At 37.0% G+C, this 27,237-nt stretch overlaps 1 protein-coding gene across 4 annotated transcripts in view; it reads left to right on the forward strand.

The window, feature by feature from the left end:
* Positions 1-27,237, forward strand: part of OPHN1 (oligophrenin 1) — a 559,535-nt gene that overhangs the window by 157,250 nt on the left and 375,048 nt on the right. For all 4 annotated transcript variants that reach the window (XM_047715714.1, XM_047715717.1, XM_047715716.1 and 1 more), the window contains exon 3: positions 14,569-14,664. In XM_047715714.1, the coding sequence (XP_047571670.1) occupies positions 14,569-14,664 (96 nt within the window). The remainder of the gene's footprint in view (positions 1-14,568; positions 14,665-27,237) is intronic.

A 27,237-nucleotide genomic window follows, 5' to 3' on the forward strand; every position in this document is an offset into this window, starting at 1 on the left:
TCAAATAAAGAACCTAACCTTACACCTAGAGGAGGTATGAAAAACAACAACAACAACAAATGAAGTCTAAAGCCAGCAGAAGGAAAGAAATAATACAGATTGAAGCAGAAATAAATGATATAGAAACTAAGAAAACCCCAGTGGAAAAGATCAATGAAACCAGGAGCTGGTTCTTTGAAAAAAACTAATAAAATTTATAAATGTCTATCAGACTTACAAAAAGAAAAAAGAACCCAATAAATAAAAGCACAAAGGAGAGAGGATAAATAACAACCAACACCACAAGAAAACTATATGGCAAAAAATTGGACAAACTGGAAGAGATGGATAAATTCTTACAAATTTATTAACTAACAAAATGAAGGAGGAACAAATAGAAAACTTGAAAAAAACAGCAAAAAATTGAATCAGTAATAAAAAATTCCTAAAAAAAAAAAAATGTCCAGGACAAGATGGCTTCACCAGTGAATTCTACCAAACATTTAAAGAATACGTAATATCTATTCCTCTCAAGCTATTCCAAAAAATAAAAAGGAAAGAAAACGTCCAAGTTCATTCTGTGAGGTCAGTATTATCCATATATTAACACCAGATAAAGACTCCACTAAAAAGAGAACTATAAGCCAATATCCATGATGAATAGGGATGCAAAATTCTCAGTAAATACTAGCAGACAGACTCCAACAATATATTAAAAGGATCATTGACCCTAGCAATTGGGATTTTTTCCTGGGTTGCAAGTGTGGTTCAATATTTGCTAATAATCAATCACTGTGATACACCACATTAATAAAAGAAAGGATAAGGACCATATGATCCTTTCAGTACATGCAGAAAAAGAACTAGACAAAGTACAACATCCGTTCATGATAAAAGCCCTCAAAATAGTAAGGTTAGAGGGAGCATACCACAACATAATAAAGGCCATACATGAAAACTCACAGCTAATATCTCCGGTGGGGAACAACTGAGAGCTTTTTCTCTATCATCAGGAAAAAGACAGGGATATTCACTCTCACCAATGTTACTCAACATAGCACTGGAAGTCCTAGCCACAACAATCAGACAACAAAAAGAAATAAAAGGCATCCAAATCAGCTAGGAAGAGGTAAAACTTTAACTATTTGTGCATGACATAATACTCTATGTGAAAAACCTGAAAGACTCCACCAAAAAACTGCTAGAACTGACACATGAATTCAATAAACTCTCAGGATACAAAATCAGTGTACAGAAATCTGTTGCCTTTTAGGGTGCCTCGGTAGCTCAGTCAGTTAAACGTCAGCCTTTGGCTCAGTTCATTATTTCTGGGCTATGGAGTCGAGCCCTGCATTGAGCTCCCTGCTCAGCAGGGAGTCTGCTTCTGCCCCTCCAACCCTGCTCATGCTCTCTCTCTCAGGTAAAAAAGTAAAATCTTAAAATAAATTTGTTGCATTTCTAAACACCAATAAGAAAGCACCAGAAAGAGAAATTAAGGGATCAGTACCATTTACAACTATACACAAATACATATAGAAGACAAAATAAATGCATTTTATTTGTAACTCTTTTCTTCCTATATGTTAAGAAGGAAACTGTATAGCAATACATACAAAGTTATATTTATCAAATTAAAACACATGAAGTACAATTTGTATGAAAATATGATACAAAAGAAAGGGGAGGTAGCAGCTATATTGGAGAAAAGATTTTTATGCAATTGGAATTAGTATTAATCTACCCTACATTGTGTCATTAAAGTATTAATTGTAATTCCCAGGACAACCACTAAGAAAATATCTGAAAATACATAGTAAATTGAACTAATTAAAGAGCATACTGGAAAAGCTACTTTACACAAAGGAAAGAAATAGTGGTAGAACAGAGGAACAAAAGCTATATGAGGCATACAGAACATTAAAGTCATATGTAAATCCTACCTTGTCTGTATTAAAATAAACATGAATATAGTAAAAAAAAAAACTAATCAAAGCCAGGGAGTGGTAGAATGGATTTAAAAAGTGACCCTAGGCTGTCTATAAAACACTTTCTTCTATCATAGACATGGATACTTTGAAAGTTACAGGATGGAGAATGATATGCTATGCAATCAGTAACCAAAGAGAGAAGGAATGTTTATCATAATAAAAGACAAAATATACCTTAAGACAAAAATTTGGACTAGAGACAAAGATCATTTACTAATGATAAAATTGTCAATCCAACAGAAAGAAATCTCAGTTATAAACAGACATTCATCTATCAACAGAGATATGAGTACATGAAGCAGAAACCTGACAGAAATGAAAGAAATAGACAAATCAACAATAACAGATGGAGATTTTGATATCTCATTTTCAATGATGGATAGAAAAAGTAGGAAAAAACAAGGAAATAAAAGATATTAACAACACTGTAAACCAATGGACATAACATACATCTATAAAATACTCCACCCAACAACAGAAAAATACACCTTTTTCTCAAATGCACAAGAATGTCCTCAAGAAAACATATGCTAGGCCTCAAAAAATTTAACAGAATTAAAATCCTACAAAATATGGTCTCTTACCACAGTGGAATAAAATTAGAAATCAACAGGAAGGATGCTTGGTGGTTCAGTCAGTTAAGCATCTGCCTTCAGCTCAGATCATGATTCCAGGGTCCTGGGATGGAGTCTGGCCATCAGGCAACCTGTTCAGTGGTGAGTCTGCTTCTCTCTCTCCCCTTCCTCTCTGTGCAAGATCTCATTCTTTCTCATAGTCTCTCTCTCACATAAGTAAAAAAAACAGACAAAAAACAAACAAACAAAAAACTTAAAAAAATCAACAGGAAGGAATTTGGAAATTCACAGATATGTGGAAATTTAACACACTTCTAAATAACCAAGGGATCAAAGAAGAAACCACAAGATAAATTAGAAAATACTATGAGATAAATGGAAACAAAAATACAACATACAAAACTTCTGCAATAAAATTAACACAATGCATACAGGAAGATACATGGTTTCAAGTTACAAAAGGAGAAATATCAGAAATATGTGAGATATCTGAAATCAACAACATACTTTTATATCAAGAGAAACTAGAAAAAGAAGGAATTATTAACACAAGGGAAGCAGAAAGAATGAAATAATAAAAGGGATTAGAAAATAACAAGATAATAGAAAATTAATAAAAGAAATGAAACCAAATCATCAAAATTAAAAAGCTTTTAGTTACAAGGACCAAGAAGAAAAAGGGAAAAAATTCAAATTACTAAAATCAGGAATGAAAGATGAGACGTATAGAAAAGGATTATAGAGGAATATTATGAACAATTAGACACCAATAAGTTAGACAATGTAGATGAAATGGATAAATTCCTAGAAACACACAAATTACTTAAACGAACTCAAAAAGAAATAGAAAATGTTTACAGACATATGACAAGAAATGAGAATGAATTAATAATTTAAAAAATTGTCCAAACAAAAAAATCTCAGGGCAATAAGGCTTCACTGGTAAACATTACAAAAACACCTAAAAAAGAATCAATACTAAACCTTCCCAAAATTTTCACAAAATAAATTACATGACAACACTGCTTGACTCATTTTTTGAGTCCAGTATTATCTTGATACCAGAACTAGACAAAGACATCACAACAATAGAACACTAGAAACCAATATCCCTTTTGAATAAAAAATGCAAAGGGCACCTGGGTGGCTCAGTCACTTAAGCATCTGATTTCAGCTCTGGTTGTGATCTCAGGGTCCTGGGATCAAGCACCGCATTGGGTTTGTGGGTGACTTTAAGTTTCATAGATTTGTGGTCAGAAAACAATACATGGTATGAGTCAGTCTTTTTATATATATTGTGTATTGTTTTGTGAACTAATATGTGATCTGTTCTGGAGAATGGCCCATGGGCACTTGAAAAGAATGTATATTCTGCTGCTTTACGTTGGAATGTTCTGAATATATCTGTTAAATCCATGTGGTCCAGTTCATCATTTAAAGTTGTTTCCTTTTGTTCTCTTTAGATCATCTGTCCATTGATACAAGTGGGGGTGTTAATGTCCCCTACTATTATTGTATTATTATGATTGCATTCCTTTATGTTTGTTATTATTTTATATATTTGGGTCCTCCCATGTTGGGTGCATAAACATTTACAATTGTTAGTTTTTCTTGTTGGACTTTCCCTTTTATGACTATGTAGTGCCCTTTATCTCTTGTTACAGTCTTTGTTGTAACACAATTTGTGTTAACACTAATTTGTCCAATATATGTATTGATAAAATAGCTTTCTTTTGATGTCTATTTGTATGATGAATGTTTCTTCATCCCCTTTCTTTTAGTCTGCAGGCATCTTTAGGCCTTAAATGAGTAAGCCACGTATAGGTTTTTTTTTTTCCCATTCTGACACCTTTTATTTTTTAAAAAAGATTTTATTTATTTATTTGTCCGAGAGAGAGAGAGAGCGAGCCTACAGGCAGACAGAGTGGCAGAGGGAGAAGCAGGCTCCCTTCTGAGCAAGGGCCTGATGTGGGACTCAATCCCAGGATGCTGGCATCATGACCTGATCCGAAGGCAGCCACTTAACCAACTGGGCCACCCAGGCATCTCACCTTATATCTTTTCAGTGAAACTTTTGTCTATTTACATTCAGAGTAATTATTGATATGGATTTAGTGCTTTTATCTTTACTTGTTTTTTCATTGTTTATGGAGATTTCTGTGATCCTTTCTTGTCTTTGTCAGTTTTGGCTTCTCATTTCCACTCAAGGAATCCCCTTTAATATTTCTTGGGGGGCTGGTTTAGTGACCATGAAATTCTTTAGGTTTTGTTTGGGAAATTCTTTAACTCTTCTGTTGTGAATGATAGCCTTGCTGGATAGGTATTCTTGGCTACAGATTTTTTTTTCCTCCTGCACATTGAATTTATCATGCCACTATCTTCTGGCTTGCCAAGTTTCTGTTGCTAGGGCAGCAGTTAGCCTTATGCATCTTGTCTTGTAAGTTAGGGACTTCCTTTGTCTTGCTGCTTTTAAAAGTTTTTTTTTTTCTTTATTACTATATTTAATTGTAACATGTCTTGGTTTTGACCTGCTTTTGTTAATTGTAATGGGTGTTCTCTCTGCCTCCTTGATCTGGATGTTTCTTTCCTTCCCTAAATTAGGGAAGTTTTAACCTATTATTTCCTCAAATAAATATTCTGCCTCTCTTTCTCTCTTTTCCTCTTCTGGGACTACTGTAATATGAATGTTATTACAGTTGATGGAATCACTAAGTCTATTCTTGTGTTTCATAAATCTCCTTTCAGTCTTTTGTTCATTGCATTAAGCTTCTTTCCGGTCTCAGTTATTGCATTGTTCATTTCTGATTGATTCCTTTTTAACTTTTATATCTTTGTTAAAATTCTCCTAGTTGCCTTCCATTCTTTTATCAAGTCCAGTGAGTATCCTTATGAATGTTGCTTTGAATTCTCTATCAGTCATGTTACTTATATCTGCTTTGTTTAGAACTCTGCCCAAGACCTCATCTTATTCTTTCATTTGCAATAAACTCCTCCATCTTATCATTTTGTCTAAGTCTTTGTCTTCTCCTCTGTGTTAGAAAAGCCTGTTCTGTTTCCTGTTGTTGAGAGTAATGGCTTTATGAAGAAGTGGTCATGTAGCGTCCTGGGCTTGGCACTTCAGAGTGTGTGCTTCTGTGCTCTGTTGTTATGTTTTGTCTGCTCTGTTATTTCAGGCCAGTCATTAGTAAACCTTTCCTTACCTGCAGTGGGCAGTGTTTAGTCCTTGGCCAGAGTGTGGCAATTTTAACTATGTATGCTGCAGTGTGCTCATGCAAAAAGAGTGGATCCTACTTTATCTAGAACTAAAGCATTTGGAACTCTAGTCAGGAGACGTGGTGTTGGTAGGGGTTTCTGCTGGTCTGGGAGAATGGCCTGCACTCTGGGACTGGGTCAAGCTTGATGGAGAAGGGCAGTCCCACCAAAGTGCAGAGATCCGAGAGTTGGTATAAGCAAGTTAGGCAACCTGTGTCAGCCCTGAGCTCCTTCCTGCAGGTGTCTCTGCATTTATGCTGGAGGGGGAAGGGAAATGGCTCTAGCCAGCTTCTTTGTTCCTGGAGAGGTGTCTCATTGAAGGCTTGCCTCTTAGAGAAGCACTCTGAGAAGAGTGAATCATCTTCCCCTTTGTGCCCCAGAGATTTTTGAGATTTTTGTTTCCATGTTGTCTGCCTCAAGGTTTTTTTGACTACTTCTCACCAGGATCAGCCCACTGACCTTTGGGCTCTAATTCTGTCAAGACTGCTGACTTTTAATACTGCATGCTTTAGGGATGTGTTGTGGGTAGGGGATTATGCTGGACTTTGTGGGGAGGGTCCTGCCATGCTGGGACTGAGGCAATCTTGACTGAGCAGGGTAGTCCCGCCAGAGCATAGAGGTGAAAATTGTTGTAATCAAGTCAGGCAACCTGTGTAGGCCTTGTGCTGCTTCCTGCAGGTGGCTCTGTGTTTATGCTAAGGGGAGAGGGAATGAAATGGGACCAGTCGGCTCTTTTGTCCCCACAGAAACATCTCTGTGAGCACTGTCTCTCAGGGAAACATTCACAGTAGAATGAATAATCTCCCCTCTGTGTGTCCCAGGTATTTTTGAGATTGCTTTTTCCAGGCTGTCTGCCTCCCCCTTTTTTGCCTGCCTTCACTCCAGCAGCAGTGCAGTTCCCTCCAGTCTCATACCAGCCAACCCTGCTGACATCCAAAACTCCAAACTTTAAGCCCTACTAGTTATAAGAACTCAGGAAACTCAGCCCCCCTCCCCTTATTCCCCAATCAATGGCTTTGGGAAAACATTCTCCTTGTGTGTTCCCTTGTGTGGTTCTCTCTCCCCCTTCTCTGTGACCATGGCTCCCTCTCATCTGTGGCACACATGATCCATTTCTCCCTCAAACCATGTCTCCCCACTTCCTACCTTCTTCAGTGTGGTCTTTTCTCTCCCTTTAGTTGTGGAGTTTGTTCTGTTAGTATTCAGGTTGATTTCTTGGGTATTTAAGATGATTTGATAGTTATCGTATTTTATTCATGGGACTAGACCAACCTAGGGTCTTTCTGTTCTGACAGCATATTCCCAAATCCTGGTTTATTTATCTTTGATTTTAGCTTGGTAGACTCTCTTTAGTATTTAGTGTAGGGTAGATATACTAGCAATTAATTCAGTTTTTGTTTATCTGGGAATATCTTCATTTTTGAAATTTAATTTTGCTAGATGTACAATATTATTGTTGCAGAGTTTTTGTCTCACAGAGTTGAGGAATGAATCTTCCTGGACACAAAAGGGTGAAGTGAGGTGAAAGTTTATTAAGTGAAGTTGAGAATAGAAAGGAAAGAAAAGGAGCTCTGTAGTGTGAGAGAGGTCCTGAATGGGTTGCCACTGAGGGCTTTTATGGTCTTTTATAGAAAACTGACCATATCTTGTCAATAACATGTAAAAACAAACATGGTAGATTTGTAAATATCATGAGACTATCCTGTCTATATTTAGAACAAAAGTGGTGGATTTGTTACCTTCCCTTCTCTCTGGTTAATCTCATCTATGACATTTCTTCACATCTGGGATTTCTTTGATACTAGTCATGTAGCTCCCTACCTGTCTTCCCCTTCCTAGTCTCGCCTGTCCCTTACTCATTATCTTGATAGTTCCCTCTACCCTGGCATTTTGAGTATGTTACTTTACTGTCTGATCCTTCATGATTCCTGATGAAAAATTCAGCTGGTAATCTTTTTGAGGATTCCTTGTTGATGAAGAGTTTTTTTCTTTTGCCTTTTTAAAAGATTTTGTCTCTATCTTTCAGCAGTTGATTGTGATAGTTTTAGGTGTGTATGTCTGAGTTTATCTTTCTTTAGGTGTTTATTGAGCTTTTTGGGAATGAAGATAATTTTTAATTTTTATCAAATGTGGCAAATATTCTTTCTTCGTCTCCCTTTCCTATTCTAGGATTCCCATTGTGTGTGTTGTTATGTTTATGGTGCCCTCATAGGTCTCTGAGAGTCTGTTGATTTTTCTTCCTTCTTTTTTCTTTCTGTTCTGTAGATTTGGTAGTCTCAGTTGACCTGTATTTAGCTTCACTGATTTTTCTGTCTGCCCAATTCTAATCTTAAGGCTGTGTAGTAAATTTTCCATGTCTGTTATTGTGTTTTTTAACTACAGAATTTTTAGTGGATTCTTTAAAAGTATTCTTCAATTCACTATTGATATTCTGTATTTGGTGAGACATTTTTCTCATTTTCTCCTTTAGTGTTTTTAGATATGGTGCTTTTGATTCTTTGAATATATTTAAAATAGCTCATTTAAAATCTTTGTCTAGTAAGTCCAATGTTTGGGCTTCCTCATGGACAGTTTCTGTTGATTACATTTTTTTTAGTATAAGCCAAAATTTCCTGTTTCTGTGTATCTCCTAATTTCTTGTTGAAAAGTATGCATTTAATATTATATAATGTGACAATTCTTGAAATGAGAACCTCTCTCTTTCCCCATGGTTTATGTGTCTGTTGTTGTTGCCTTGTTTATTGACTTCTTGAACAAATTCTGTATTAAATTCTATATTTTTATTGTGTTTAACTGCTGAAGTCTTTGGTAGTTTAGCTTAGTGATCACCTACTGATTGGATAAGGATTCCATGAGATATCTTGAGGCAGCAAGTTTCCTAGTCTTTGGTGAAGAGCTATGTTGATGTATGTTATGTCAGTTTGCAACACTGCCTACCATTCTCTCCCTGCTTGTTCAGGGCTTTACGTTCAGATAGAAGTGAGTGATTGGGTCCATCTCAAATCTTTCATGGACATAGACACAGCCTGGGGTGTGCACACATACCTTCACATGCACATGTCTTTCTAGATTTTTAGGGATAGGTTGTTGCTTTGCATAGGTCATGTGCACATGTCATTCTCCAAATGGTCATTCTCTAAATTTTTATGAAGCATTTTGGGTTCCTGGACCCAATTCCAATGTATTTTTGGGAGTGGATTCCCCACACTAACAAGCAATTCTCTGAATACCAGGTAGATGTCCTACTATTCAACTCAGTTATGACACTATCTCCCTGGAAACCAGATTCTACAGATTAAGTTTTCAGTTGTACAACACTGCACTACTGCTTTCAGATGTCTGTCACAAGTCCAATTCTTCTGATCAACTGGCTATAAACTAGAGGTTCCAACAATGCCCTTATTAGGTTTGATTAATTTTCTAGAAAGACTCACAGAACTCAAATATTTTACTTACTAGATAACAGTTTTATTATAAAGGAATATAACGTAAGAACAGCCATATAGAAGGTATGTATGAGGCATATTATGGGAGAAGGGTGTGGAGCTTCCATGCCCTGTCTGAGCATACCATTCTCCCCATTTCTCTACATGTTTACTAACCTGGAAGTTCCTTTTGGGTTTTTATGGAGGTTTCATTACATAGGCATGATTGATCATTCATTGGTGGTTGATTCAACCTCCAGCTTCTCTCTCCCCCCAGAGGTCAGGGGAGTGAGAATGAGAGTTCTAATGCTCTAATAACATGGTTAATTGTCCTGACAACCAGTCCCCATTTTTAGGTGTGGTCTAAAAGTCATGCCATTAACCTAACAAAAAGCAATTTCATGGCTGTCATCACTTAGGAAATTTCAAGGGTTTTGGGAGCTGTGAGCTGGAAATGGTGGATGAAGACCAAATATATATGAGAAATATATTCATCAGAATTTATCAAATATATATTTCTTATAAATCACAATTTATATATGCAAGCAAATATTTTGGTCAACCTCTTGATAACTCCAACTTTTACGTTTCCTTGGGCTACTACAATTTTAAAAACTTGAGGTGATTATTTTTGACAAATGCCCCCCCCCCCAAGCACTGTTTATACAGAATGAGCTTTGGGTTAGGACAGAGACAAGCCTTAAGAATGGAGCTTTCAGGACCTGTTAAAATGGACAAATAGTGATAGTTCTGTAAGAGTGCAGCCTTGTGAAACTCCAACCCCATTCTGCGCTCTCTGGTGGCTGCTAGCCTGTTGGTTTTCACAGCTATCATTGTTGTGAAGCTGTTGATTTTCAGTGCTAACAGCAGAGCTGGGGAAAGAGTGATCTGATTAACTATAATTAATACACAACAAAGTACACTGGTATTATCAAGATTCAATCTTTTATCTTGAACAGAGAATCCTTAGATTCTTAAACCTTTAGTTTATTAGAGAATATCATATATATTATATAATCTGTCATATATATTATATAATCTGTTGTTTATAATATATATTACAGAAAAAAGTTGTATCCAGGATTTATAAAGAAGTCTTATACCTCAGTAGCTCAACAATAAGAAGACAAAAATCCAGTTTTAAAACTGGCAAGAATTTTAACAGACCCTTCATGAAAAAAGATAAATACCCAATAAGTATATGATAAACTACTTAGCACCATTAGTCATCAAGAAAATGCAAACTAAAACTATAGTGAGATACTACCACACAGCCATTAAAATGGTTAAAATTTAAATTAAAAAAGTCAGTTACCAGATTTTTATTGTAGCTTTATTCACAATAGGCAAGATGTGGAAGGAACCCAAGTGTCCATCAATGGATGAATGGATAAAGGAGCTGTGGTATATACATACAATGAAATATTACTCAGCCATAAAAAAGAATGAAATCTTGCCATTTATGACAACATGGATGGACCTAGAGAGGATTATGCTAAGTGAAATATGTCAGAGAACAACAAATACCATATGATTTCACTCATAGTGGGGAAAAAAGGAGCAGAAACAGACCCACAAACACAGAGAAGGAACTGGTGGTTGCCAGACTAGAGGTGAGTGGGGGAATGGGCAAAATGAGTGAGATTGGGAGGTGCAGGCTTGTAGCTATGGAATGAATAAATCACTGGGATGAAAGGTACGACATAGGGAATATAGTGAGTGGCGTTTTAATAGCATTATATGGTGACAGATGGTAGCTATACTTGTGAGCATAGCATAATGTATAGAGTTATTGAATCACTATGTTTTAAACATAAAACTAATATAACATTGTATGTCTGCATTACTTTACTAAAAAGATTTTAAGGTAAGTTACCAGATGTTGGAAAATATGTGGATCAATTGAAATTCTCATATATTGTTGATAAGAATACAAAATAGTACATTGACTTTGGAAAACAGTTTGACATTTTCTTATATGTTTTAAGATATACTTACAACTAATCTTATAGCCCATTTATTGGACCCTTATGTATTTACCCAAGATAAGTAAAAATCTATGTCCTAGAAAGATTTATACATGAATTTTTAAAGTAACATTCTTCACAATAGTGAAAAACTAGAAACAGCACAATGTCCATAAATAGGTGAATGAATGAATAATGGTATATTTATCCAATGGAATCTACTCAGCAACAAAAATAATGAATTACAGATAGATGAATTTCTAAGATATTGTGCAGACCAAAGTAATCTAGATATAAGAGTATGTACCATTATGATTCCATAGAAGAGAAGAGTGAAAAAAAAAAGAAGAGTGATAAGTAAATTGGTTTCTATACAGCATTAATTACCTGCATAATTAATCCTGTTTTATTCTACCTTATTCCCAGAAAACTTCAGTTGCCTAAAATACACTATCCAGCTACATTCTAGAATGAGTGAGGGAAAAACACAGAAGGCCCATGAATAAGAAGGTAGTGTAGAGAGAATCCTCAAAGATATCTTGAACAATTATGAAATAGAAGCTTGGTGGACAGGGATGCAGAAGTATTAGGGAAGATAAAATAATGATTTTACATGGTCTAGAATGATGTAGTAAATTTTATTTTAATAAGGAAATAGATGCCTCATACATAACAAGCATTTCTATGTTATCTGTTGATTCTTTGGAGTCCAATAGTTACCCAACTCATTTATCTGAAATATATGGTTCATTCCTGACACTTTTTTTAGTACAGAGGCTGAGTATGTGAGACTTTCTTTCCATGAAGAGCTACTAATTTATGCTTGTTCATATTTGTGAATGTGATTTGTCTCTGCATTGTCTCGATTTTTATATGTTTGTTTATAAGGTGAGTATGGTAATACCTACCTTTGTGTGTTCAAGAGGAATAAATGAGAGTGCTTATGGAAAGTCATTCATAAACTTTTTCAAGCTCTGTGCAAATGTAAAGTAGTGTTTTCAATCAGACCAAAGGTCTGGAGAAGAGAAGTTGGTGCAAATAATGAAAATGGAAATTAATGCAACTCCTTTCTTATCCCATGGCTTCACTTACAAAATAATATAACTGTAAAAAATCATAATATTTGTGGTTTCTGAGATGTTCAGATAATTCTAAAAGAGGAGTGGTTATTAACTATACCTTGTTTTATCAAGAAAAAATTGAAAGAATCCAGGTATTTGTGAAAGGGCAATATAAAGAATATTCTTATTTATTTAATTTCTTTGAGTGACACAGAAAGCACATGGGGGAGTTCTAGGCTTGTCCTTTTCTGCTGCTGGCCAAGGAGGCCAGAGAAAAGTGATTATTTTCCAGCCATGGAGCCAGTTTTGTGTTCTCTTTGCTGATGAAATATGGAAAACAGGAAAACATTCTCCTCTTACATTGGTGTGGACAAGATTTGAAGTAGAAAATGTTACTGCAAAGTGTGGAAATTTGAGAAGGCATGGTAACCTAGTCTGCAGTCCCTATTCTTTGTAAGACCTTTCTTCCTCTTCTTTCTCTTTAAAAAAAAAAAAGATTTATTTATTTATTTGAGAGAGAGAGAAAGAGAGTGAGCAAGTGGGGGGAGGTGCAGAGGGAGAGGGAGAGAGAAATTCTCAAGACTCCACGCTGAGCTTGGAACCTGAAACAGGGCTCAATCCCACTGCCCATGAGATCATGACCTGAGATGAAATCATGAGTCAGACAATTTTTTTTAGTCACTGAACCTTTATTTGTCTCTAGTTAATGTATTAAGTATTAGTAAAATGAAAGCTACCATGTATTGAACGCCGGTGTACCAGGCATTGTGCTAACCGACTGAGCCACCCAGGCGCTCCTCTCCTTCTTCTCCTCTTTCTCCTGCTTCTCCTCTCTCTGCTACTTCTTCTGCTTCTCCTCCTCCTCTCTCTACCTCCTTCTTGCCAATGATGTGTTCAAAGGCTCAAGGCTCTAAATACTGAAAATAAGCTTTTCTGGAAATGGGATGTAGACAAGATGGCAATAAAATTCTAGGCAGGTTAATCTGTTCCAACCAAAGGTCTGAACATGTTTTATTGTGTTTGTGCTTAACCATGTTAGCTTTTTATTGAAAGGAATAGATATTGTCTGTATTGTCTCCCTTTCTGTTGGTCTGAGAGCAAAATCTCTCATAGACCTATGTATCTCATAGATGTGAAGGTGGAGGATGATGAAACTATGGAGTTAAAGAAGAAGTAGAAAAAAAAAGGAACCAAAAAAACCCAAAAATTTTGAGCTTTCCTAGAAGATGGTCTAATGGATTACTTTAGTTAATGAGAGCAGTGCTCCTTGGACATTAAAGGACATATGAATCCCTAGGGATTATATGAAACTGCATTTTGTGATTTAGTAAGTCTGGGGTTTGATCTGGGAATGTATATTTCCATAAAGCTTCCAGGTGATGATGATTCTGCTCTGAGAACCACTGAGAGTAGCAAGGCTGGAGAGTTTGGCTGGACCTCTTGGTGAAGGAGATATTTTAAAAATTTTACTAGAGATATTTTGTCAAAAGGCTAGCTAAATGTGATTTGGTTTTGTACCTTCATTAGACTTTTATTTAATAAAATTTAAAATTATTCACCAAAAATAAAAGCATTTGTCTGGCCTTACGACCCTAAAGTTTTTCATTAATTGCCTCCTTAGTTCAGGTCCCTTGCTGAATACTGTGTGAACAAATTAAATTTGTTGTCCTGTCTGATCGTAACCTAACCCAGGCTGCCATATGGTTAATGTGTAAAATATCCAGGTTGTGCCTGTGTTGCCATGGAAAAGGCCCTGGAGAAACAGACAGACCGTCTGGCTTCTACTTTTGACACTGCTGGCTAGCTTAGGGCCCTTGAGTACCACAACTCCAAAATTCAGCTTTTTCCTTTGTAGAATGTTTGTGGGTATTTGTTTGGTGAGAGGTGAGAAAGCATTTAGTCCATTGCCCATAATTGGTGTTCAATTAATGCTTAAGGAGACTCTTTTAGGAGTAAAACTAAGTAGTTTTAAGTCTTATGGGCTTTGGATTGAAGGAGTCAGAGAGGACAGGAATTGAGATTAAAACATGTCTCATAATTTAAAAGAAGGACTTCACTAAACTGCCCTCCTTCCTCTTTAATGGTTTTAGTTGCTCGAATCTTCTCCTGAAGTTTTAATATTTTGTTAAACTTTAATTATTTATTTTTTAAATTTTATTTTATTTTTTTTCAGTGTTCCAAAATTCATTGTTTAACTTGATTAAATGCAAGTTGCTAACTACTGGGAGCACTTCCCTTTGCTTTTGTCCTATCAGCCCTAACAGATATGAGTAAATCAATTAAAGGACAGTCTTGACAATTTCTTCTCTCTTACTTTGCAGATTATTCTTCAGCTGTTCAGAAATTTTCTCAGACACTTCAGTCCTTCCAGTTTGATTTTATTGGAGACACTCTGACTGATGATGAGATTAACATTGGTAAGTCTTCAGCTGCGTGTGGCCTTGTGCCTCTTGAGGCAGTTCTGAAACCATGAGTCTCCTAGGTTTCTGGATACAGGAAACTTGGACATCTTCATCCTCTGTGGTCTAGTGCCAATCTCATGGGAGGCTGCTTAAGAAGGATAGAGAAACACTGTTTTCCAGTCCCATTCCCCTCTCACACAAAAGCAATAAAAAGATATCCCTTAATGACGCCTGGGTGGCTCAGTTGGTTAAGCAGCTGCCTTCGGCTCAGGTCATGATCCCAGCGTCCTGGGATCGAGTCCCACATTGGGCTCCTTGTTCTGTGGGGAGCCTGCTTCTCCCTCTGCCTCTGCCTGCCACTCTGTCTGCCTGTGCTCGCTCTCTCTCTCTCTCTCTCTGACAAATAAATAAATAAAATCTTTAAAAAAAAAGATTTAAAAAAAAAAAAAAGATATCCCTTAAGCCTCCGCTGAGGTCTTTGACTCAGTCAACTGCAGGGGACGTTTTCTTTAAAGAATCTAATACATGAAAATAGATATTTTTATGAAGGTTAAAGTAAAGGTGATTTTTTTGAAAAAAATTCCAAAATGATTTAGAGTAACAGTCGTCTGAGGAATAAACTCTAGAATGTTTAAAAGTAGCATTTATATAGGTCCAGCTTTTCAGACAACAGGACATTTGACATAACCTCTTGGGAATTGAATTTAACAACTCACTCTATGAGCTGTGTGATATTGGACAGATACTTCCTTTTTCTGAGCCTTAGTCTTGTCATCTATAATATGTGGTTAATATTAATATCAAGAATGTTACTAGGAAGAGATTGAACAGTGGAAGTTAAAGAACTTTGTTTTTGTGTTAGTTACTATGAAGTTAAAGTGGTGTCGGCCAACTCTGGCCCTTGGCCCAAATCTTGCCTGCCGCTGTTTTTTGGTAAATAAGGTTTTGTTGGAACACGGCTACATTTATTCATTTAAATATTGTCTAAGGGAAAAATATTGTCTAAGGGTATTTTGTGGTAGTACAACAAAATTGAATAGAAGTGGCAGAGACTAGATGGCTTTCAAAGCCTAAAATATTTGCTCTGGTCATTTAAGAAAAAGTTTGGTAACCAGCAAGTTAAAGAATTCATGTAAAGCATTTGCTAGACAAGAGCACTGAACCACAGAACTATTGCGAATGCTTTAATGTCACTGAAACAAGTTAGTTACGCAGTTGTATTTATGAACTCCAGCATTAAAATATAAAAATGTATTATTATTTAATGGTCATTGTAGTAAATATGAATCGTATATAAAAGTATAAAATTACCTATGATAGTAAGATATTCCAGTACAGGAACAATGTATTGAATGCTATTGGCATATTATATTTTAGCTCTCTTTTGTACATGTATCTCTTTTATGTGTATGCAATTTAGTTCATGTTAAATACATAGTTTTATCTTTTTAACCTAACATTTTATCATAATCATCTTCTGATAGCATTTAAAATTCTTTGTGTTTCATGGTGGGGGGGGCAAGGGAATTGTTTTTATTCACTGCTATTTCCCCAGCATGTAGAGGAGTGCCTAGCATATAGTAGATGCTCAATACATGTTTGCTGAATGAAAAAAAAATAATGGATGCATTCAGATCTCTTTATTATAGGAGCCATATTTTATATAGTATTCAACTATTTAGCTTATTTCCAATTTTTCACTATTATAAATAATACTTCAATGAGTACTTTTGTGAGACTAAGATTGATGACTTTTAGTAAATAGGGTGGTATAAATAATGAAGCACACATTTGCATTTATATTATTTATTCACTTCATTTTAATTTTATAAATCTATTTTTGTCTAAGGGCATGACTTATTTAAAAGTTAATATCATGGGCTTGAGAGTCAGATAGCCCAAATTTGAACTCTACTTTGGAACTTATTATCTGTGTAACCTGGATAGGTGACTCCCTTTCTAAGTGTAAGTTTTTCTCATATGGAAATAGGGATGAGATGATCAATGCCAAGTGTGCACAGTGCCTAAATACATGTTAACTGTTTAATCATTGTTAATATAATATTTGCTTTCTTTGTGCTCTGCAATAAACCAAATGTTTCTGTGTCCTTCCCAAAATTCATATGTTGAAATTCTAACCCCTGATATGGTGGTATTAAGAGCTGGAGTCTTTGGGAAGTACTTAGGGCATGAAGGTGGAACCCCTCATGAATGGGATTAGTGTCCTCATAAAAGAGACACCAGAGGGCTCTTTTACCTCCCTTCCATCATGTGAAGATACACAAGAAGTTGTCAGTCTGCAGCCTTGAAGAGGGCTCTCACCAGAACCTAACTATGCTGACACCCTATTCTCAGATTTCCAACCTCCAGAAATGTGAGAGATAAATTTCTCTTGTTTATAAGCCACCCAGTCTATAGTACTTTGTTATAGCATCCTAAACTTAGGAAGGCAGAAGAAATTGGTACTGAGAAGTTGGGGTGTTGCTGTACCAGATACCTAAAAATGAGGTAGCTTTGGAATTAAGTAATGGGAGGAATCTGCAAAAGTTTGGAAGTGCATGCTAAGAAAAGCTTAGATTGCCATGAATGGAATTTTAAAGGCAATTGTGTGAGAGTTCAGAAAGAGAAAAGGCGAGCCATAGAGAAAGTTTCCATGAACAACATGTTATTAGACAATGAAGAAAAGCAATCCTTGTTATAAAGTAGGCAAAGAACTTGGCTGAACTGTGTTTATATTCTGGTGTTTTGTGGAAGGTAGTGTTTTCTGACTGAAAAAATTGAATGTTTGGCTGAGGAAATTTTTAAGCAAAGTGTTAAAAGAATGGCTTGGTTCCCCCTGTTTCTACTAAAAACTAAGGGGGAGAAAAATGAATTAAAGATGGAATTATTAAACAAAATGGAACAAGAATTTCAAGGTGTGGACATTTCTCTGCCTGTCCATATTACAAAAAAATGACAGTGTGTTTGGAGGAGAACACCAAGGGTGTGGTGGACTGACCATTGCATAAGGAGATCAATGCGGGTGTGAACCATGGATATAATCAACTATTCCAACAGAAGCCAGGGATAGAGATTGGGATTATATGAGCAGAAACACTACCCGCTGGGACTATAGGAAACAAAAAAAATGGGACAAAATGAAGGAAGACTCTTTGACTTCTTAGACCCTGTAAGACCCAACTATATAGCTATTTGGCTATGAACATGCACTATTTTTCAAAGACAAGAGAATAAGGACTCTGAAGCCAATCCAGAGATCATCAGGGCTGCCATTTCTATCACATGCCTAGAGTCTAGAGGCCCTGTGGCCTCCCACTAGATTTGAAAGGATGAGACCAATGCCCAAGGAGCTGTAGGGGCGGGCCCACTGAGGGTACAACACCTACCTTACCATAAATGTCAACGGTGCCATTTAGGAAAAAGGTGTGTGAGTTTGAGCATGATGGCTTATAAACAAAATAAAACAATATAAATAAACAAAATGACACCCCCCAGTGATGCCACGTTCTTGTGGGTGTTTGTGAGCTCCATGTAAGTTGCTAGCTGTGACACATTTGCTTCTTAATGTGTGCTTTACAATAACACTTTAACTCAGTTACCATTTGCCTGCCAAGTCCAGAAACTCATACTTATCATTGCCTTTAGGAATGATGAATCATGAATTGACCTTTATTGATGGGGACTGAAAAAAGATTTTGAGATTTTAATTGGCCTGACATAGTCATCTTTGTTGAGTATGCCATTTTGAGAGCTGGGATTTGTGGTAGTAGTGAGAAGAACAACCAGTGCTCCAACAGTTTAAGGTGTTGCTCTTTGTAGGCTTTGAGAAGAAATATTAGAGACCCTACTGGGAGGGCACTGCTAGGAAAGAACAGTTGTGTTGGAAGCTGAGATAGGAGAGTGTGCCATACCCTCTAATTGTCAACACTACTAGCCCAGAGTGGATAGATCTTCTGTTTAACCAGAAAAATTGGTAAAAGTACAGTTATAATAGAATTTTGGGTTGAGATTTAGATTTCATATTTTATGTGAAGAGGACCTTGCAGTTCTTTTCATAATGAATTTTGTCGATGGCTACAAAATGTGTAACTCAGTACCATTAACTCCCTTGTAGATACCAGTTGTCTAACAGAGATGGCAGTGATTCCTAGAGGATGTGAGCAAAACCTGAGACTTCTCTGAAGAGTCCCTTCCCTTGATCATTAGCACTAGTAACTAACTTGAGTAGTCTGTGTGTAATAGGGACAAGTGAGAGGAAGCGTCTCACCGCCCTGATGACATTTGTCCCTGCTCTAGAGCAAGACATCTATGCCTTCAATTGGCATTGCGTGGCTTTTTCTCTACCTCTGTATCTTAGTAACCAAAGGAAATCTCAGGCGTTTAGGTAGTTTTGTGTATACTTCAGATTTCTTAGCTATGGGATCTTAGCAATATTACCCAAGCTTGTTGGGCCTCTGTTTTCCTCATCTGTAAAGCAGGAAGTGTAATCTATTTCACATGACTGTGGGAAATAAACCAGGTAAGTACATATACCAGAGAGTATATGTAAATCATTAGGCTCAGTGTCTGACTTATGATTGGTGCTCAGTATCTCATAGTTGTTACCAGGAAGGTGGTAGAAACTAAGTTTTGGAAAATCTCAGTTTGAAATTATATTTCTTGAATAACTGTGAAGGAAAAGGTAAAATAAAATATTAGTATTCCAAGAACATTAGAGAGTATCTAGCTTAGTTATTCCTAATATGTGTCAGAGTGACCTGAAGCTCTTATTGATCCAGAGTCTCAGGACCTCTCTTAGATCAAATGAATCAGAATCTCTGTAATGGAGCCCCGGGCTCTGATTCCTACACAGTCATCATAACATCAGTGAGCATTTTGGAACCCCATGTCAGTTTTCAGGTTTTTTCAAGCTATTTCTTGGATTCTCAATTTCTCCTATCCACCAAAGCTCAAAGGAAGCAGGTAAGAATTTACTTGAAGAATTGAATTTCCAGGTGAAAAAAATAAGCTGATACTTTCAGAGTGCTTACCAAGTACCACATCTTGTTTTAAGCACTTTACATAAACTGATGAGAGGCAGAGACAGACAGGTGAATACGAACGTGTGCGCACAAACACATACACATATACACAGTGAGAGAGGGAGAAAATGAGAATATACTAAGCTTGTTTACCAACCCTCCCACCACCACTCCTGCCAATCCTACAGATAGGGAAACTGATGTCCAGAGTTTGGCTAGTGATTGTTGAAGGTAGTGCCAGAACCAAAGTCTCCGAAAGCCCAAATGATTTATTCAACTAATTTTTATTGAGCACCTGCTATGAATCCTGCCATCATGGAACTTCCATTCAGTTAAGTTTTGGGAAGAAATATATGCAAATAACTTCCTATATCATTGCAGTACTGGGAGCAAGAAAGATGGGTGCTTTCCACATAGGCATCAGAGAACCTCCTTTCTCTTTTCTGAGAAACCCTGCTATGCATTTGTTCATTAGTAAATAGGTGGAAAGTATCCACTAAATGCCATAGACTGGGGATTCAGAGACACAATCAATCTCCCTGTCCTCGAGGATCTCAGTCTGTTAAAGGAGGCAGATGAGTATACAGACAATTGCAAGACAATATAATAAGTACTATGATAGAGGTAGGCCCACAGTAGCCCCTTTCCACACTGGTGTGTGTGTGTATGTGTATGTGTGTGAGAGAGATAGGGAGAATAAACAAGGAAGGCTTCTCAGGGAAATGATACTGAAGTTAGATGCAAGGCTAGGGTGAGGCAAGTGAGGATGCTAGGGCTGAAATTTAAGAAAGCACTTATTCTCAGGTTCATGCAAAGTGCAGGTGGGCACCATATTGTGAGTGCCTCCCAAATTTTGCACCCTCACTTGCCTTTCTCCTGTCCTGGTCCTGATCTGAGTTGGATTTCTAAAGGATGAATGAGAATTAAGAAAAGACAACAGAGAAAACAAATATATAAAAGTACAATTGAGAGGAGTAAGAAGATTATATCTTTCTTGAAACTGGAAGACACTGAATGTGACAGGAAAAAGTTGAGGGGGAGTCAGAGATAAAGACTGGAGAGGTTGCATAAAGGCTATATGAGTCTTGGCAGGTGATGAAAATGAGCAAAGCAGACTGGATATAGGATGGCAATTGATATTCTCTCTCTGTGGCTTATAATGAGAGGTAGGGCTTGTGACAAACAGAAAAAGACATGCTACATCTAAGAGCAGCATCCTTGAATGGGCTCCTGTGATTGTTGCCATCTAAAAATGTACGTCTATATTGTCAGTATCTCTTATTTTTTTCCAGAAAATTATACCCAGATATTTTATGCATAATATTAATTGTTAGCAGTTAAGTCAAATAAAAACACTATGGACTCTGAGAAACAAAAAACTGAGGGTTTTGGAGGGGAGGGGTGGGTGATGGGTGAGCCTGGTGGTGGGTATTAAGGAGGGCACATGTTGCATAGAGCTGGGTGTTGTACATAATCTATGAATCTTAGAACATTGCATCAAAAACTAATGATGTATTTTATGGTGACTAACATAACAATAAAAATTAAAAAAAAAACTAATGATGTATTGTATGGTGACTAACATAACTCAACTAAAAAAAAAATAATCCAAACCAAGAAAAACATACCTATTGGCCAAATACAGTCGATGGGTTCGTGATGTTGATGCCTGGGTTAGGCAGTGAGGGGCCTGGAATACCTCATGAAAGATTTTGGATTGTATCCTGAAGTTTATGGGGAATAAGACACAGATGGGAAAAGATCAGGAAGGAGACCTAGGCAGATTCCCAGAAGTTTTGACTTAATCCTAAAAATTCTGGTGGACCTCACTGGAGAACCTTATACATATATTTTTTTCTTTTCAAGTTTTTATTTAAATTCCAGTTAACATACAGTATTATATTAGTTTCAGGTATAAAATTAAGTCATCCACCACTTATTTATAACACCCAGTGCTCATCACAAGTGCCCTCCATAATATCCATCACCTATTTAATCCATACCTCTGCCTACCTCCCCTCCAGCAACTCTCAGTTTCTTCTCTACAGTTAAGAGTCTGTTTCCTTGTTTGCCCTCTCTTTTCCCCCCATGCTTATCTCCTTTGTTTCTTAAATTCCACATATGAGTGAAATCATAAGCTATTTGTCTTTTTCTGACTGACTTATTTCATTTAGCATAACACACTCTAGCTGCATCCACATCATTGTAATGTCAAGATTTCATTCTTTTTAGAACCAAGTAATATTCCATTGTATGAGAGTGTATGTGTATATATGTGTGTGAAAAGATAGATATATATGTGTACATTGTGTATATGTGTGTACACAAAAATACACACATATATGCATATGTATACACAATATGCACTATAGATATGTATGTATCTCTGTATATATACATATATTTATATATTCTCATATCTGCTTTATCCATTCATCTTCATCAGTCACTTGACATTTGGTCTCTTATCATAATTTGACTATTGTTGATAATGCTGTTATAAACATCAGGGTGCATGTATCCCTTCAAATAAGTATTTTTGTATCTTAGGGTAAATACCTAGTAGTGCAATTGCTGGATCATTGGGTACTTCTATTTTTAACATTTATGTGAACCTCCATACTGTTTCCAGAGTAAGTGCATCAGTTTGCATTATCACCAACAGTGTAAGAGGTTCCTCTTTCTCTGCATCCTTGCCAACATCTGTTGTTTACTGTGTTGTTGATTTTAGCCACTCTGAAAGGTGTGAGGTGGTATCTCATTGTAGTTTTAATTTGTATTTCCCCGATGATCAGTGATTTTGAGCATCTTTTCATGTGTCTGCTGGCCATCTGGATGTCTTCTTTGGAAAAATGTCTATTCATGTCTTCTGCCCAATTTTTAATTGGATTATTTGTTTTTAAGCATTTGTCAGGTATGTAATTTGCAAGTATCTTCTCCCATTCTGAAGGTTGTCTTTTAGTTTTATTGATGGTTTCCTTTGCTGTGCAGAAGTGTTTTATCTTGATGAGGTCCCAATAGTTTATTTTTGCTTTTGTTCTCTTGCCTCAGGAGACATATCTAGTAAGAAGTTGTTATGGCTGATGTCAAAGGGGTTATTGCTTGTTGTGTTCTCCTTTAGGATTTTGATGGTTTCCTGTTTTATATTTAGGTCTTTCTTCCAATTTGAATTTATTTTTGTGTATGGTGTAAGGAAGTGGTCCAGTTTCATTCTTTTGCATATTGCTGTCCAGGTTTCCCAACACCATTTGTTGAAGATACTGTCTTTTTTCCCATTGGATATTCTTCCCTGCTTTGTCAAAGATTAGTTAACCATATAGTGTAGTCTGTTTACATCCAGAGTAATTATTGAAGATACGTACTACTTAGTGCTATTTTATTATTTGTTTTGTTGTTTCTGGAGATTTTCTCTGTTCCATTCTAATCTTTGTTGCTTTTGGTCTTTCCTTCCTACTCAAAGAATCCCCTTTAATATTTTTTTATTACGTTCTGTTAGCCAGCATATAGTACATCATTAGTTTTTGACGTAGTGTTCAATGATTCATTAGTTGCATATAACATCCAGTGTTTATCACAATATGTGCCCTTTAATATTTTTTGCAGGACTGGTTTAGTGGTCATGCACTCCTTTAGTTATTGTTTGTCTGGGAAATTCTTTATCTTTCCTTCTATACTGAATGATAGTCTTGCTACTAGATAGAGTATTTTTGGCCACAGATTTTACCCATTCAGCACATTGAATGTATCATGCCACTCTGTTCTGTCTTGTCAAGTTTCTGTGGAGACATCTGCTGCTAACATAGTGGACTTACTTTGTACATTAGGGACTTCCTTTTTCTTGCTGCTTTTAGAAATTTTTCTTCATCACTATGTTTTGCAAGAATTTTTTTTTCTTTTGCAAGTTTAACTACAATATATCTTGGTGTTGGCCTGCTCTTATTGATTTTGATGAGGGTTCTGTGTGCCTCCTGGATTTGGATGTCTGTTTCCTTTCCCAGATAAGGGAAGTTTTCAGCTATTATTTCCTCAATAAATTTTCTGCCCTCTTTCTCTCTCTGCTTCTTGAGGGACTCTTATGATATGAATGTTATTATGTTTGATGGAGTCACTTAGTTCCCTAATTCCATTCCCATGATCCATCTTTCTTCTTTCTCCATTTTGTTCAGCTTCATTATTTTATCTTCTATATCACATATTCATTCCTCTGGTATTTCCATCCTCATGGTCTAGTCAGTTTCAAATCTCAGATATTGCATTTTTAATTTAGACCTGATTTGTTTTTAGTCCTTTTATCTCTGTAGTAAGGGTCTTCCTGGTGTCTTCCATGCTTTTACTGAAGCCTAGAGAGTATCCTTATAACTCTTAGTTTAAATTCTGCAGCAGAAATATTACTTATATCTGTTTCAATTAGATCTCTGGCCATGATGTTTTTTTGTTCATTCTTTTGGGATGTATTCCTCTGTCTTGCATTTTGTTTAGGTCTTTGTCTTCTTCTCTGTGTTAGAAAATCCTGTTATCTTTCTTGCTCCTCAGAGCAGTGGCTTTATGAAGATGAGGTTGTATAATGTCCAGGGCCTGGTGCTTCAGGAAGTGTCTCTAGTGTGTGCTGTATGCATTGTGCTGTTGTGTTTTTGGCTGTTCTGTCCCTTAGATCAGTCTTCTACAGTGGTTCTCCTTGTTTGCAGTGGGCAGTGTTTGATCCTTGGCCAGAGTATGGCAAATTTTAACTAGGTATGCTCTGTTCTGCTTTTTAAATGAGACCTAATGCTCTTTGCACTAGAACTGAAGTTTTGCAGAACTCAGTGGTCAGTAGACATGGTGCTTTGGGGGATGTGTGCTTTTTTTCTTGGGAAGGAGCTTGCTGTGCTGGTCCTTAGACACACTCTCCTGAGAAAAGCAGTACTAGCAGAGTGCAGGGGGATGGGACTTGGTGTATGCAGGTTAGGCAGCCAGGGTTGGTGTTGTGCTGTTTTTTGAAGTTCATTTATGCCGAGGAGCAGGGTATGGAGATGGTAACAGCCTGTTCCTTTGTCTCTAGAGAGTGGAGTCCTTGCTTAATGCTATCAGGGAATGCTCCCAAAAGAGTGTATTATTTTCCCTCATGTGTCCCCGGTGTTTTTCAAATTGTTGTTTTCACAGTGTCTCCATGTTGCTTTCCTGCCTGGATGGCACAGTTCACTTTGGGTTCTATCCCAGCCAAGCCAGCTGATTTTTAAGACTTCATACTTTGGGGACGTGGTTTGTGGGGAGCTGTCCTGGTCTTCTGGAAGAGGGTCTGGCCATGCCAGGACTGATGCAGTTTTAACCCAGAAAGGCAGTCATTGCCAGAGCATGAGGGCATGGGACTTGGAGCAAAGCATGCTAAACAGCCAATCTCTAGGTTAGGCACCTTTAGTAGGTGTGTCTGCACCTATGCTGAAGGGCAGGAAAGTGAAATGGCGCTAGCTGGGTCTTTTGTTCCTCTAGAGGCAATGCCACCTCTTACAGATGCATTCCAAGAAGAAGGACCAGTCTCTTCCAGTGTGTCTTAAGTGATCTTCAGGTCATGCCATCTGACCCTAGGTTACCTGTCTGGCGTCTGTCTAGGAGTAGGGCAGCACCTTCAGGGCTCTATCCCAGCCATACTGTGGAGCTCTAAAACTCCAGTTCTAGAGTACTGCTGGTTGCAAAATCTCACAAAAATCTCAGTTCCTCTTGATTTCCCAGACAGTTGCTTTGGGGAAGTGTTTTCCTTGTGTGGTCCCCTGTGTGCTCCTCTCTCCGCATTTGGGTCTCCATCCCCTTTGTAGCATCTGAGATCCATTTCTCCCCCAAACCATGTCTCTGCCAAGAGCCTTGTATTTTAACCCTGAGTTTAAGGCTTGTCATCACTAAGCCGGTTGTCCACTGGGTGAACCCTGGTAGCATAGTCCTCTTTAGTGCAACTGGCTTGTTACCTCTTTCCCAGAAGGTGAAAACTATTAAGTTTCAGCAAGTTGTTTATGTCTAGAGAAAGAAAAAACAGTGTTGTAAAATCTCAGACTACAAATCACATTTCCACTCTAATCATAACATTTTTGAAGAAACTCCTTTGTGGACCAAGAATATTGACTTAAGATCAAACTTGCAGGTAGAAAATTTCATCAGCCACTGATTACTACTTTCTGGAAGTAGATAGTTCAGATAAAGTTCAACATTGTCATTCCAACCCCCCAACCCCCATACGTTTAATCAACATGCGTAAAATTCATTGCTGAAAACTCACAGGCAATCATAAACCACCTGATTAGAAAGGAATTAATCTCTTGAGGATTTTTCTTGATGTTTTTTCTATAAAACTGGTTGGATCATTTTTTGAGAGGGGTGGCAAAGGTCAGTCAGTTTTAGCATCAAGCATCTTACCGCTTCTGATGGCACTTCCTATGAGGCGTCGTAAAAGAAGAAGGATACCTAAAGTGAAAAAGAGAAATACTAATATCAAAGTGTATATTAAAGAAAAGATCTTGGAGTTAAACCCTGAAGTTTCAGTGGTTTCTAGGAAGTCAGTTGGGGAAAATCTTTCAACTCTTGTGTTATACCACTCCTGGAGTTTCTTGAAGTTCCCAAGCTGGGTGTCAGTTTTCTATGTGACATTGTCCACAGTCTTGGCTACCTTTACATATAAGGACATACATAACCTGAACATTTCACCAGACTTCCATAATCCAGACAATGTCTTCTCCAGGGAAAGTCTAGCTCAATGCATGGTCTCCTGTTGTGGTGAGCCCTTGGAGGTTTATACCAAATTATCAGGCTTTATTTCACAAATCTTCTTCAGATCTTGGGGAAAGGGCCAGTTGTAAGGCAACGTGGAATCCTTATAGGAAACTGCACCATCAGGTTTTAGTTCTTCAAGAGTCTGAGTCAGATGAGAGGGGAAAAATTGGAGTTGTTAGTTTGGAGGATTATAACTAGATATTAAAGAAAATAGAAAGGATTGAAAATTTGGTATTTACAAATTGGGCACAATAGCAGGATCCAGTCTGATATACAGATAGGTACGAAAACTGTGGTTTTTTTGTTTTGTTTTTGGGTTTTTTAAAAAATTTTTTAACAGAGAAGGAGAGAAAACCAGTGAAATCTCAACCAGGGAAGATAGAATTTGCATGCTCAAAAATTACCCACAATTAACAAGAGGTGCAAAAGCTCAACTAGCTCAAAGACAAAAAAGAGGGTAAAACCGATAATCCAAAAGGGTGTGCTATGGACAGTGCATTGTTATCCATTAAAACAAAATTTCTCTTTCTCTTTTTTAAAAAAGATTTTATTTGTTTATTTGACACACAGCGAGAGAGATCACAAGTAGGCAGAGAGGCAGACAAAGAGGCAGGCTCTCTGCTGAGCGGAGATCACAATGCAGGGCTTGATCCCAGGACCCCGAGATCATGACCTGAGCTGAAGGCAGAGGCTTAACCTACTGAGCCACCCAGGCACCCCAAATTTCTCTTTTGATTAAAGTTAATCCCAAAGATAAATTACTCTTTTTTAATATAAATTACTCTTGATCAAAAAATAACCTGGTCTTACTAGAATTGGTCTAATTATTTAT

Source organism: Lutra lutra, chromosome X (assembly GCF_902655055.1).
Source record: "Lutra lutra chromosome X, mLutLut1.2, whole genome shotgun sequence".
Classification (NCBI taxonomy): domain Eukaryota; kingdom Metazoa; phylum Chordata; class Mammalia; order Carnivora; family Mustelidae; genus Lutra; species Lutra lutra.